Here is a 14,538-nt window from a genome sequence, read left to right on the forward strand (position 1 = left end):
CTGGATCCCCTGAGAAATCCGTCAAGGAGAGAACTGTAGCTGGCTGACTGCTCCCACAGCAAGAGGTAGGCTGTGTTGGAATTTGCCTACACTCCAGTGTTTGTCCAGGCAAAGGAAATATGAATACTTCCTGCAGAGCAGAGGCAGGCCTAGTGGAGGAGAGAGGCGGCCTGGAGCTGTTTTAATTCCTGCCCAAATAAACTGCCTAGAAGGGCAATGAGGCTCCAACAGTGAGTCTTTTAAGTGACAGCCAAAAAGCCAGGAGGAGAATGAACTATCCACTGAACTGTCCACGTCGGTAGAGCTATAGCCAGAAGAAACTCTGAGGTGAGACTCTGAAGAACCCACAGAAGTGCATCTGAGGAAAAGAGTCCACTTCAGACATCACCAGACAGGCCTTTTGGCAGGACCTCTTAAGTTGGAATCTCGTTGCCTTCCGTCTCCCAGCACTCCTCTCTCTCATATCCACTTTGGAGACAACAGCAGCTAGGGAAGGGGAGAAGGGTCATGGAAAAGACATAGCTGAGCTTACTCTTTTCCCAGCTGGGGGTGGGAAATGAGATTTGATTACCTAGTGAAGATTGGTTTGTAACCTAAAGTGACTGTAGGACTTTGTTACTTAGCACTGGCTAGAAGAAATGTGTGGGCCTGCTGAGTGGTCATCCAGTGCCGGGGGAACATTTTCTCCCTGCATACATTTTAAGAGGATAGCCGAGACAAAAATAAAGTTATATTTGATTATATCCTGCAGTTAGTGCATGTTCAGTGGACATAAAAATTCTGTAAAAATTTTCACGTTTGGCATTGCAGTAGTCCGAAATCTATGGTAATGCATTAAGCCTTGTTTTTATTCTTGAAAAGTGCCTTGACTTATGTGAGCATTACATGCAATGCTGCTGTATGTTCTTAGATTTCTTTTTTTTTGGCCGGACCACACGGAATGCGGGATCGTAGTTTCCTGGGATCGAACCCGTGCCCCCTGCAGTGGAAATGCGGTGTCCTCCTAACCACTGGACCTCCAGGGAATTCCGCTCTTGGATTTCTTAAAGTGGGCTCCAATTTAGTGTTGGTGTTTCACTTAATTGTAAAAGCACCTTTATCCAAAAATAAAGGTTAGGATGCTATTCTTCTAGTCTGCCTAGGTTGTTTCATAAACAGGATAGATGACTAAACTTTTTTTGAATAAGATTAAATTATTATAAATCAGTGACATTTTTATATAACATAGACTAAAAAATTTGCACTTCTCCTTGAGCAAGCCCATACTAAACAGCTCTGCACATCTGGGGTTGAGGTTGTGCTAGTTCATCTGGCCAATCGCCTCTCTGCTCTCCACTTCTGAATTCCCCCACCAGCACCTAAGCCAAGACTGCATTGTTTGTACAGTCTCTTCATTGTGTGTGTGTGTGTGTGTGTGTGTGTGTGTTTTATTGAAGTGTAGTTGATTTACAGTGTTGTACCAATCTCTGCTGTACAGCAAAGTGACTCAGTTATACACATATAGACTTTCTTTTTTTATATATTCTTTTCCATTATGGTTTATCACAGGATATTGAATATAGTTCCCTGTGCTATACATTAGGACCTTGTTGTTTATCCATTCTAAATGTGGTAGTTTGCGTCTACCAACCCCAAACTCCCAGTCAATCCCTCTCCATCTTCCCTCCTCCTTGGCAACCACAAGTCTGTTTTCTATGTCTATGAGTCTGTTTCTGTTTTGTAGATAGGTTCATTTGTGCCATATTTTAGATTCCACATATAACTGATATCATATGGTATTTGTCTTTCTCTTTCTGACTTCACTTAGTATGATAATCTCTATTTGCATCCCATTGTGTTTTGTTTTAAGATCATAGTCTCCTTTCTGGTAAGGGAAGAAAGAAAAGAGAATTATGGCTGATTAAAATATACATAATTAAAAAAATAATTTAAAAGGTAAGAAGGCAAAGAATTAAATGAAATTGTTAGTCTGGTGAAGATCCATTTGGACCACATTATTAAGAAATGGGCATTAGCACAGGATCTGGACTTAATTCCTTTGCTGAGGAAATAGAGTAATATACTAGTAGACTGTCAGAGCTGGATGGAGCATTGGAGATCATCTGTTTCATTTTATAAGACAATTTATTGTTGTTAAAACTCTGAATTATTAATTGTTCCTGTGCTAGATGCAGAGGTTTAGATACATTTTCTCTAATCCTTAATAATTCTGGAAAAGTCTGTGTTCAATTCCCTTTCCAGATGAGAAAACAGACTCAGAGGAAGTGACCTGCTGAAGGATATATTGTAGTTACAGAGATGGGGGATTTGGACCCAGGTCTGTTTGTTTTATAGCTCATGTTCACTTAGGCCCCACTAGTTTATATACTTTTTAAGAATTTACAGACTTGATATCCTATAAGATCACTCATTTCTTGGGCACAAATTTATGATCATTTGTACTCAGTATGTTTCTCTTTTTGGCTTTCCTTTTGTTTTGGTCTTTACAGATCAGAACAGGAAATTATGACCTGATTCTTAAATCTTTTCTATTGTGAAAGATAGCATACTTTCAGAAAAGAAGATAAAATGTATGTACGGTTTTATAAGTAAAGTGAATACACAGTAACTGTTACCCAGGTCAACAAACAGCCTACCTGTGTACTACTTTATTCCTTTAACAAAAGCACAAAGCCCAGACTCTAGGCAAATGTTCAGTTCTTATCTACTGGGTCCAGATGGTTATAATTCCTTTTTCTCCCCTGAGTTTCACCACTGTATTGAGTTTGGTGGTCATCATTTCTTTGCAGTTTGATCACCTAGGCATGTGTTCCTAAACGTATCTCAATTTTTTGAAATAAATTTCTTTCCATAGATTAGAAGTTGCTTAAAATTAACCATAGATACCAGGATAGAGATTAATAGTGATTAGGTCACAGGAGAATGTTTGATTTATTTAAGAATACAAACTTTTTAAGAGTTCCATTAAACACAAATAATTGCTTTGCTAATTATAATTAGTATTGGTCAGTCCTTTCATCTGTGATTCAGATTTGTTACTTATTCCAACTTCCCCCCATTCATCAATCTGGGTAATACCTTTTCTGCATTAATACTGTTCTGAATATGTATTATATCTTATTAGGTAAGGACAAATAGAATTTACCATGTCATAATGTCCCTTTGTTTCCTCTTTTACAGCATGGGTAAGTTCTCTCTCCATGGGGATGATTTTCTTCTGCTGCCCAATTGTCAGCGTCTTCACAGACGTGTTTGGTTGCCGGAGAACAGCTGTCGTGGGTGCTGCTGTTGGATTTGTTGGACTCGTATCAAGTTCTTTTGTAAGGTAAGGACTTGGCTTCTTCATGTCACTTTTCAAAAACTGTTAGCTACCTTAAAGATTTCCTTTTAGAAACTTTGCTGTTTACAAGGAAAAATCCTCCTTTTCAGTACTTAAACTAAGCAGCGTCACTTAACGCATTGTTATCTACAGCAGCAAATCAGAGCTTGTGAATTTGAATGCTTCTGCTTGCAGTGCCTCAGAGTTAGATGTCAGTCAGGATACATATGTTCTCTGGAGCCAAGAAAAAATGTTTCTCCTTTTGTTTTTTCCATTCACAGAAGAATCTTAACTCATAACAGTAAGTTGTCTAAAACAATGGGCTTAGTTTATGGTCAGCTCAGTCTGAGCCCCAAAGGGTACGAGAAGTGGTATTTTGAAGTGGTTGTTCATAGGCTTGACATGAAATATTTTTATTAATGAAATCCAGACTTTGCTATTTATTTCAACCCAGGTAGAGAATTCCTGCCTGCATTTTTTATTTTATTTTATTTATTTATTTTTAAAACTTTATTTTTTTTATACAGCAGGTTCTTATTAGTTATCCATTTCATACTTATTAGTGTATACATGTCAATCCCAATCTCCCAATTCATCACACTACCACCCTGCCCCCTGCCACTCTCCCCTCTGGTGTCCATACGTCTGGTCTCTACATCTGCGTCTCTGCCCTGCACACCGGTTGATCTGTACCATTTTTCTGGGTTCCACATATATGCGTTAATATACGATATTTGTTTTTCTCTTTCTCACTTAACTTCACTCTGTATGACAGTCTCTAGATCCATCCACGTCTCTACAAATGACCCAATTTCGTTCCTTTTTATGGTTGAGTAATATTCCATTGTATAAATGTACCACATCTTCTTTATCCATTCGTCTGTCGATGGGCATTTAGGTTGCTTCCATGACCTGGCTGTTGTAAATAGTGCTGCAGTGAACATTGAGGTGCATGTGTCTTTTTGAATTATGGTTTTCTCTGGGTATATGCCCAGTAGTGGGATTGCTGGATCATATGGTAATTCTATTTTTAGTTTTTTAAGGAACCTCCATACTGTTCTCCATAGTGGCTGTATCAATTTACATTCCCACCAACAGTGCAAGAGGGTTCCCTTTTCTCCACACCCTCTCCAGCATTTGTTGTTTGTAGATTTTCTGATGATGCCCATTCTAACTGGTGTGAGGTGATACCTCATTGTGGTTTTGATTTGCATTTCTCTAATAATTAGTGATGTTGAGTAGCTTTTCATGTGCTTCTTGGCCATCTGTATGTCTTCTTTGGAGAAATGTCTGTTTAGGTCTTCTGCCCATTTTTGGATTGGGTTGTTTGTTTCTTAAATATTGAGCTGCATGAGTTGTTTATATATTTTAGAGATTTATATATTTATAAATCTTTTTAGAGATTAATCCCTTGTCCGTTGATTCATTTGCAAATATTTTCTCTCATTCTGAGGGTTGTCTTTTTGTCTTGTTTGTAGTTTCCTTTGCCTTACAAAAGCTTTTAAGTTTCATTAGGTCCCATTTGTTTATTTTTGTTTTTATTTCCATTACTCTAGGAGGTAGATCAAAAAAGATCTTGCTGTGATTTATGTCAAAGAGTGTTCTTCCTGTGTTTTCCTCTAAGAGTTTTATAGTGTCTGATCTTACATTTAGGTCTTTAATCGTTTTGACTTTATTTTTGTGTATGGTGTCAGGGAGTGTTCTAATTTCATTCTTTTACATATAGTTGTCCAGTTTTCCCAGCACCACTTATTGAAGAAGCTGTCTTTTCTCCATTGTATATCTGTGCCTCCTTTGTCATAGATTAGTTGACCAAAGGTGCGTGGGTTTATCTCTGGGCTTTCTATCCTGTTCCATTGGTCTATAGTTCTGTTTTTGTGCCAGTACCATATTGTCTTGATTACTGTAGCTTTGTAGTATAGTCTGAAGTCAGGGAGTCTGATTCCTCCAGCTCCATTTTTTTCCCTCAGGCTGCTTTGGCTATTCAGGGTCTTTTGTGTCTCCATACAAATTTTAAGATTTTTTATTCTAGTTCTGTAAAAAAAAAAAAAAAAGCCATTGGTAATTTGATAGGGATTGCACTGAATCTGTAGATTGCTTTGGGTAGTATAGTCATTTTCACAATATTGATTCCTCCAATCTAAGAACATGGTATATCTCTTCATCTGTTTGTATCATCTTTAATTTCTTTCATCAGTGTCTTACAGTTTTCTGAGTACAGGTCTTTTACCTCCTTAGGTAGGTTTATTCCTAGGTATTTTATTCTTTTTGTTGCAGTGGTAAATGGGAGTGTTTCCTTAATTTCTCTTTCAGATTTTTCATCATTAGTGTATAGGAATGCAAGAGATTTCTACGCATTAATTTTGTATCCCGCTATTCTACCAGATTCATTGATTAGCTCTAGTCGTTTTCTGGTGGCATATTTAGGATTCTCTACGTATAGTATCATGTCATCTGTAAACAGTGACTGTTTTACTTCTTCTTTTCCAATTTGTATTCCTTTTATTTCTTTTTCTTCTCTGATTGCCATGGCTAGGACTTCCAAAACTATGTTGAATAATAGGGGCGAGACTGGACATCCTTGTCTTGTTCCTGATCTTAGAGAAAATGCTTTCAGTTTTTCACCATTGAGAATGATGTTTGCTATGGGTTTATCATATATGGCCTTTATTATGTTGAGGTAGTTTCCCTGTGTGCCCACTTTCTGGAGAGTTTTTATCACAAATGGCTGTTGAATTTTGTAAAAAGCTTTTTCTGCATCTATTGAGATGATCATATGGTTTTTATTCTTCAGTTTGGTAATATGGTGTATCACATTGATTTGCGTATATTGCAGGATCCTTGTATCCCTGGGATAAATCCCACTTGATCAAGGTGTATGATCCTTTTAATGTGTTGTTGGATTCTGTTTGCTACGATTTTGTTGAGGATTGTTGCATCTGTATTCATTAGTGATATTAGTCTGTAATTTTCTTTTTCTGTAGTATCTTTGTCTGGTTTTGGTATCAGGGTGATGGTGGCCTCATAGAATGAGTTTGGGAGTGTTCCTTCCTCTGCAATATTTTGGAAGAGTTTGAGAAGGATAGGTGTTAGCTCTTCTCTAAATGTTTGATAGAATTCACTGGTGAAGCCATCTGGTCCTGCACTTTTGTTTGTTGGAAGATTTTTTTTTTTTCTTTTGCGGTATGCGGGCCTCTCACTGTTGTGGCCTCTCGTGTTGCGGAGCACAGGCTCCGGATGTGCAGACTCAGCGGCCATGGCTCACGGGCCCAGCCGCTCCGTGGGATGTGGGATCTTCCTGGACCGGGGCACGAACCCGTGTCCCCTGCATCTGCAGGTGGACTGTCAACCACTGTGCCACCAGGGAAGCCCTGTAGGAAGATTTTAAATCACAGTTTCAATTTCATTACTTGTGAGTGGTCTGTTCATATCTTCTGTTTCTTCCTGGTTCAGTCTTGGAAGTTTTAACCTTTCTAAGAATTTGTCCATTTCTTCCAGGTTGTCCATTTTATTGGCATAGAGTTGCTTGTAGCAGTCTCTTAGGATGCTTTGTATTTCTGCAGTGTCTGTTGTAACTTCTATTTCATTTCTAATTTTATTGATTTGAGTCCTCTCGCTCTTTTTCTTGATGAGTCTGGCTAAAGGTTCATCAGTTTTGTTTATCTTCTCAGAGAACCGGCTTTTTGTTTTATTGATCTTTGCTGTTGTTTTCTTTGTTTCTATTTCATTTATTTCTGCTCTGATCTTTATGATTTCTTTCCTTCTACTAACTTTGGGTTTGTTTGCTCTTTCTCTAGTTCTTTTACGTATAACGTTAGATTGTTTATTTGAGGTTTTTCTTGTTTCTTGAGTTAGGCTTGTATTGCTATAAACTTCCCTCTTAGAACTGCTTTTGCTGCATCCCATAGGTTTTGGATCATCGTGTTTTCATTGTCATTTGTCTCTAGGTATTTTTTGATTTCCTCTTTGATTTCTTCTGTGATCTCTTGGTTATTTAGTAACGTATTGTTTAGCCTCCATGTGTTTGTGTTTTTTACATTTTTTTCCCTGTAATTTATTTCTAATCTCATAGTGTTGTGGTCAGAAAAGATGCTTGATATGATTTCAGTGTTCTTAAATTTACTGAGGCTTGATTTGTGACCCAAGATGTGATCTAGCCTGGAGAATGTTCTGTGCACACTTGAGAAGAAAGTGTAATCTGCTGTTTTTGGATGGAATGTCCTATAAATATCAGTGAAATCTATCTGGTCTATTGTGTCATTTAAAGCTTTTGTTTCCTTATTTATTTTCATTTTGGATGATCTGTCCATTGGTGTAAGTGAGGTGTTAAAGTCCCCAACTATTTTGTGTTACTTTCGATTTCCTCTTTTACATCTGTAGCAGTTGCCTTATGTATTGAGGTGCTCCTACGTTGGGTGCATAAATATTTACAACTGTTATATCTTCTTCTTGGATAGATCCCTTGATCATTATTTAGTGTCCTTCCTTGTCTCTTGTAACATTCTTTATTTTAAAGTCTGTTTTGTCTGATATGAGTATTGCTACTGCAGCTTTCTTTTGATTTCCGTTTGCACTGAATATCTTTTTCTATCCCCTCACTTTCAGTCTGAATATGTCCCTAGGTCTGAAGTGGGTCTCTTGTAGACAGCATATATATGGGTCTTGTTTTTGTATCCATTCAGTGAGCTTGTGTCGTTTGGTTGGAGCATTTAATCCATTCACATTTAAGGTAATTATTGATATATATGTTCCTATTACCATTTTCTTTTGTTTGTTTTTGTTTTTTTGCGGTACGCGGGCCTCTCACTGCTGTGGCCTCTCCCGTTGCGGAGCACAGGCTCCGGACACACAGGCTCCGGACGTGCAGGCTCCGGATACGCAGGCTCAGCTGCCATGGCTTACGGGCCTAGCTGCTCCGCGGCATGTGGGATCCTCCCAGACCAGGGCACGAACCCGTGTCCCCTGCATCGGCAGGCGGACTCTCAACCACTGTGCCACCAGGGAAGCCCATATTACCATTTTCTTAATTGTTATGGGTTTGTTTTTGTAGGTCCTTTTCTTCTCTTGTGTTTCCCACTTAGAGAAGTTCCTTTAGCATTTGTTGTAGAGCTGGTTTGGTGGTGCTGAATTTTCTTAGCTTTTGCTTGTCTGTAAAGCTTTTGATTTCTCCATCGAATCTGAATGACATCCTTTCTGGGTAGAGTAATCTTGGTAGTAGGTTCTTCCCTTTCATCATCACTTTAAATATATCATGCCACTACCTTCTGGCTTGTAGAGTTTCTGCTGAGAAATCAGCTGTTCACCTTCTGGGAGTTCCCTTGTATGTTATTTGTCATTTTTCCCTTGTTGCTTTCAATAATTTTTCTTTGTCTTTAATTTTTGTCAGCTTGATTACTGTGTGTCTTGGCGTGTTTCTCCTTGGGTTTATCCTGCCTGGGACTCTTTTTAAAAATAGAACAATGCTGAAATTTAAAAAGATCATGACAAAATGAAGTGGTCAAATGCAGCTTAAAATAAAACACTCTTTTCCCTGTGTCTGTTAAAAGCTGTTGTGCACTGCAGAGGAACTAACTGCAAAGAGCTGGTGGGCATATTACCATAGAAGCACCTCTCCCTCCAGCTCCAGTTCTACCTGTAAATACCCTTTCATTGTCAGAATAATCCCCAGTTAGTGAAACACTGGTTTAATAGGTAGGTCTGGCTAACAGGAGGTGATTAACAAGAAAAACCTTAAGATGATTTTCATCCTGTCTCTACTTTAGTAGTTAATTTTCATCCTGTGCCTTTCTTTTCCCTAGCTATCTTCATGCTCTAGTTGAAAAGCATTATTGTGGTTATTAGAAAAAAAAATCAAACTTATGTTGCTTGCCATCTTTATTTTTTTTAAATTTATTTTATTTTTGGCTGCTTGGGTTTTCTTTGTTGCTTGTGGGCTTTCTCTAGTTTTGGCGAGTGGGGGCTACTCCTCGTTGCGGTGCGTGGGCTTCTCATTGCAGTGGCTTCTCTTGTCGCGGAGCATGGGCTCTAGGCACGTGGGCTTCAATAGTTGTGACACACGGGCTCAGTAGTTATGGCTCACTGGCTCTAGAGCGCAGGCTCAGTAGTTGTGGCACGTGGGCTTAGTTGCTCCGCGGCATGTGGGATCTTCCTGGACCAGGGCTTGAACCTGTGTCTGCTGCATTGGCAGGTGGATTCTTAACCACTGTGCCAACAGGGAAGCCCCTACCCTGTTTTTTTTTTTTTTGCAGTACACGGGCCTCTCACTGTTGAGGCCTCTCTCACTGCGGAGCACAGGCTCCGGACGCGCAGGCTCAGCGGCCATGGCTCCCGGGCCCAGCTGCTCCGCGGAATGTGGGATCTTCCCGGACTGGGGCACGAACCCATGTCCCCTGCATTGGCAGGCGGACTCTCAACCACTGCGCCACCAGGGAAGCCCTATTTTTATTTTATTTTTTTGTTCCTGTAATCTTTATTTATTTGTTTATTTATTTTGGTTGCACCACGCAACATATAGGATCTTAGTTCCCCAACCATAGATCAAACCCAGGCCCACTACAGTGGAAGCATGGCATCCTAACCACTGGACCGCCAGGGAATTCCCGCCATGTTTATTTTTAAATATTTAAGATTTAATCAACAGAATCCTTGGTTTGCTAATTTTACCCCCATTCTCCCCATATATGCCCCTTTCTGAACTCTAGAGTGAGCCTCTTTCTTTCACCTAACTTAGACATTTTATTTGGCTTCTAAACAATTATTTATTTATTTATTTTTGGCTGCGTTGGGTCTTCGTTTCTGTGCGCGGGGTGTCTCTAGTTGTGGCGAGCGGGGGCTACTCTGTTGCGGTGCGTGGGCTTCTCATTGCTGTGGCTTCTCTTGTTGTGGAGCATGGGCTCTAGAGCGCAGGCTTCAGTACTTGTGGCACGCAGGCTCAGTAGTTGTGGCGCACAGGCTTAGTTGCTCCACAGCATGTGGGATCTTCCTGGACCAGGGCATGAACCTGTGTCCCCTGCATTGGCAGGCGGAGTCTCAACCACCGTGCCGCCAGGGAAGTCCCTAAACAATTATTTTAATTTTTTGTTAGAAAATAAATATTCTACCTTTAAAGTGCCTTTGTGTTTTGTTTTTTTTTCTTCTTCTAAAGTTTTTTTTTAAAGAAACAAAACCCAGTTTTGTTTGGAATAAGATTCTGCTTAGGTAGCTCTGTGAGATCATTTACTTTTAGTTCTTCTTTATCAGTAATACAGCATGGCGTGATAACCACCTTGTCAGATACCCACTTGGTCTGGAAGCTTCCAGGTACCCATTGTCAGTATTCTTAGCGCTTGCTGGTGTTAACACTCAGACTTTGGTGGAGAGAGAAACTAAGAGATAGAAAATCCATGTAACTTATTACCTAATTTGGTAGACAAAACACATATACACAAACCTGCTTACAGCAAGCATGTTTCTCAAATAGTTTTGACCGCTGAGAAATAAAAATTATGAAATGTATTTTACATTGTGACCTAGTTCTTCCTTTCTCTTTCCCTCCCCCACCCCCACCCCTAACTAAAACAAAATGTCTTGAAGCCATCTTTACCTTACTGTATGTAATGTTGTCATGTTTTCTGTTCAGTTTCATTATTTAACCCCCCACCGATCAAAAGCTGCCAGACTTTCAGAACAATACACAGGCGCAAGGGGGAGATGTAGTGTAAATTCCAAGTGTCAAACAGTGGACCAACCCTCTTTTCCTCTAGTTCAAGTTCTGCCTTTTTAGGAAAGCCTTCTCTAGCACCCCCAGGTTGCATCAGTGTCTCTTCTTGGAATCCTTTTTCCACACATATTTGATATCTTACTGATTTACACTGTACTTATTCAGTTGTCATACTTCAATAGTTTGAACCACCTGTTACTAAGGTGAAAATTTAGAAGTAAAAAAGGTTCCAGCAGCAGTGAAAATGCCATCACAAAGCTTATGTACTTTACTATGTGGGAGAGATACAAAGTTAATCTTACCCAGCACTCTCTGTTTAAATGTTGTGCAAAAGAATGTCTGTGATTTATGTCAGTGGCTCTCTGGTTTTCCAACTGACAGCTTTATAATAATGTGGTATAATTGTGTAGATACTGGTGTTCATGATGATACTTTGCTGTCAATACTATTTTTAACATACACTTTGAAGAAGGCAGAGAAATGTATTTAGATTTAGATTCTTCCTTTAAAATTGTTAAATAAAAATAAATTAGCACCTTAAGAAGTAAGTTGTAGTTACCTGGAAAACTACTTACGTGCAGAAACTGATGCAGAATGAGTGAAGTATTATTTATATTTTGTTCTGTATTCTTATTATCTGGCGTAGATGTCTTGTTTCACTAAGCAGACTAGAAGTAGGGCATAACCACATTTTAAATATTCTTTTCACCAAGTATCTGGAGCATAGTAGCTGTTAAATATATGTTTATTGAATAAAGAGTGGAGTTTCAGTAAAGAGTGATCAGAGTGAGGTAGGGTTAATCTGGGAGAGTCTGGGAGTGGCTCTTGAGCCTGATTTGAAGATGGTTCTAACTGTGGATTAATAGAGGGGGAAAGGGCATCTCAGGGAGAGAGAATTGACAACCTGCCTTAATTTTATCAGATTCTAGAATTCCTTGTGATTACCTCAGCATATTGCTAGGCTAGAATTATTGTCCAAAATTTAATTATTAACCAACTTTATCTATCTTAGTTTCTAATAAATAGCTTGCCTTTACTACTGATAAACAGCCTTTTGAATTGAACTTTTCAAAAGAAAAAAAACTTTAGTTTTCTTTCACTCCTTACCTTAAATGTTTCAAAGAATGTGATGCTGTATGTTCCTTTACTGTTTTGTTTTTTTACTTTCTTCCATCTGCAGCCTCCTCTTGCTTCAGCCCTCTCTTTTTATTTTTCTTTTTTTTTTTTTCCCCACCGTGAGGCTTGTGGGATCTTAGCTCCCTGACCAGAGATCGAACTCAGGCCCTCTCGGCAGTGAGAATGAGGGGTCGTAACCACTGGGCCGCCAGGGAATTCCCCGTGTTCATTTACTTTCATAAGAAGTGTATAATTAAGTTATTTGGTTAAAATAAAGAATTCTTAATCCTTTATTATTTTTTTGAGACATACACGGCCCTAAAGCTTACAAACTGGGATCACTAGTGAACACACTTCATTTAGTATTCCTGCAATCAGAATATGATTTCTCCTTATCTTGCACAATACCAAGAACAGTGCAGTACAGGGCGAAGGTTGGTCTGCAGCCCTTAGGCCAGCAAAATGCAACAGAACTGCTCCCCTGTGCAAATGTTTGTGACATAACCTTGTGGAGAAAATATCAGATGCAGCCTTTTCTTTGAGTAGATTGCTTAGTAAGTGCCTGGGAAAACTCCATTAAAAAAGTGAGCTTTCATAGTTAAATTATACTTTTTAAAAACTTTTATCATGACTAGTTTTTTTTTTAATTTTTAATTTTAATCATTGTCAGTTTTACTGAGGCCCTTCCTGGCACTGTCCTTTATTTCTGAGTTGTGGAGAACACAACAGTTTTTACCCAGTGCTGCATGGTTTGCCTGAAATCCATAGGAAGAGAAGGAGGAATCAAATCACTGATGACCTTAACGGTCATTTTTTCACATACTCAAGGCATTTTTTATTATCCGTTCACATTAAATTAAAATATTTCAGCATTGTATTCTTGACTTATTAAGTTTTTCACCTCTGTTTTTGGTTGATTTTTATTTGTAGAAAATACTTTGATTAACTGAAACCCAGTTTTAAAATAAGGTTTTATTCTACCAAGCACATGATAAAAATAATGAAAGCTGCTCTCCATCTTTTTCGTCTTTACACAGCTCCATCGAGCCTCTGTACCTGACCTATGGAATCATATTTGCCTGTGGCTGCTCCTTTGCCTACCAGCCTTCATTGGTCATTTTGGGACACTATTTCAAGAAGCGCCTTGGACTGGTGAATGGCATTGTCACCGCCGGCAGCAGTATCTTCACAATTTTGCTGCCTTTCCTTTTAAGGGTACTGACTGAGAGCGTGGGCCTCTTTTATACCCTGAGGGTCCTCTGCATCTTCATGTTTGTTCTCTTTCTGGCTGGCTTTACTTACCGACCTCTTGCTTCCAGTGCCAAAGGTAAAGACAGTGGAACCAAAGGAGGCAACAGATTCTCCCTCTTTTCCAGGAGAAAGTTCAGTCCTCCAAAAAAAATTTTCAATTTTGCCATCTTCAAGGTGACAGCATATGCAGTGTGGGCAGTTGGAATACCACTGGCACTTTTTGGATACTTTGTGCCTTATGTTCACTTGGTAAGTATGCTTCTCTGGCGTTGCTGGTAATGGATATTATTATTTCATACACAAAAACTTCTTAGAAGAGCAATAGAGATCAGGTTGAAGTTGGCCTTAAATAATTATCTTGTTTGTAATTCAGGGACTCTTGAAATTCAAGGTCTGCTAAGATGAGGTCATCACATCATCAGATCATTAAACAGATAATATGTTTCATGGTGTGTTTTGGTATTTTTAGAAATCGCCAAACCTACACAAACAAAAACAAGTTCTTTAAAAAAAAAAGACTAAAATGTTGGAACAAATGTCATCAGTACAAAAAATTTGATAGGTCACTTTTCCTTCAAGTGGCTTACAAATCATAATCAGGGACAAAGATGGTGCAATGATTTTGTCAACATCAATAAATTATTCTTCAACAGAAGGGTACAAAAATTAAGTAAATAGTAAAAGCCAACGGCCTTGACACAAAGAAACATTTTGTCTACTTGTGGGACACTTCTGAGAAAATGGAAATTCTACTCAGAGGATTATTTGAGAAATGTTAGCAAGTTCCAAATGATGGGAGAGAGCAAGGGTTTCACAGGAAATTAGGATTTCAAGTGCTCAAGCACTTTATTATCATCATTATTATTATTTTTGTTTGATAGATACGAAATGGATTTATTTAGAGAGAAACACATTCCACAGAGTGTGGGCCACCTCAGAAGGCAAGTGCGGCCTCAAGCACTTTATATTGTTTGTTTATATTGCGAAGGCAAATTTTGGCCTCTTTATAATGAAATAAGAGTAAGCAGTGTCTAAAGTATTTGCCCCTGGCAGAATTTCCTCAGAAGTGCTTATTATTGGGCTTCCCTGGTGGCACAGTGGTTGAGAGTCTGCCTGCTGATGCAGGGGACATGGGTTTGTGACCCGGTCCGGG

General features: G+C 39.0%; 1 protein-coding gene across 1 annotated transcript in view; it reads left to right on the forward strand.

Moving 5' to 3' along the window:
- Positions 1 to 14,538, forward strand: part of SLC16A10 (solute carrier family 16 member 10) — a 142,935-nt gene that overhangs the window by 83,916 nt on the left and 44,481 nt on the right. The window contains exons 2-3 of the mRNA XM_033867633.2: positions 3,181 to 3,325; positions 13,172 to 13,634. Of these exons, the coding sequence (XP_033723524.1) occupies positions 3,181 to 3,325; positions 13,172 to 13,634 (608 nt within the window). The remainder of the gene's footprint in view (positions 1 to 3,180; positions 3,326 to 13,171; positions 13,635 to 14,538) is intronic.

Source organism: Tursiops truncatus, chromosome 12 (assembly GCF_011762595.2).
Source record: "Tursiops truncatus isolate mTurTru1 chromosome 12, mTurTru1.mat.Y, whole genome shotgun sequence".
Lineage (NCBI taxonomy): Eukaryota > Metazoa > Chordata > Mammalia > Artiodactyla > Delphinidae > Tursiops > Tursiops truncatus.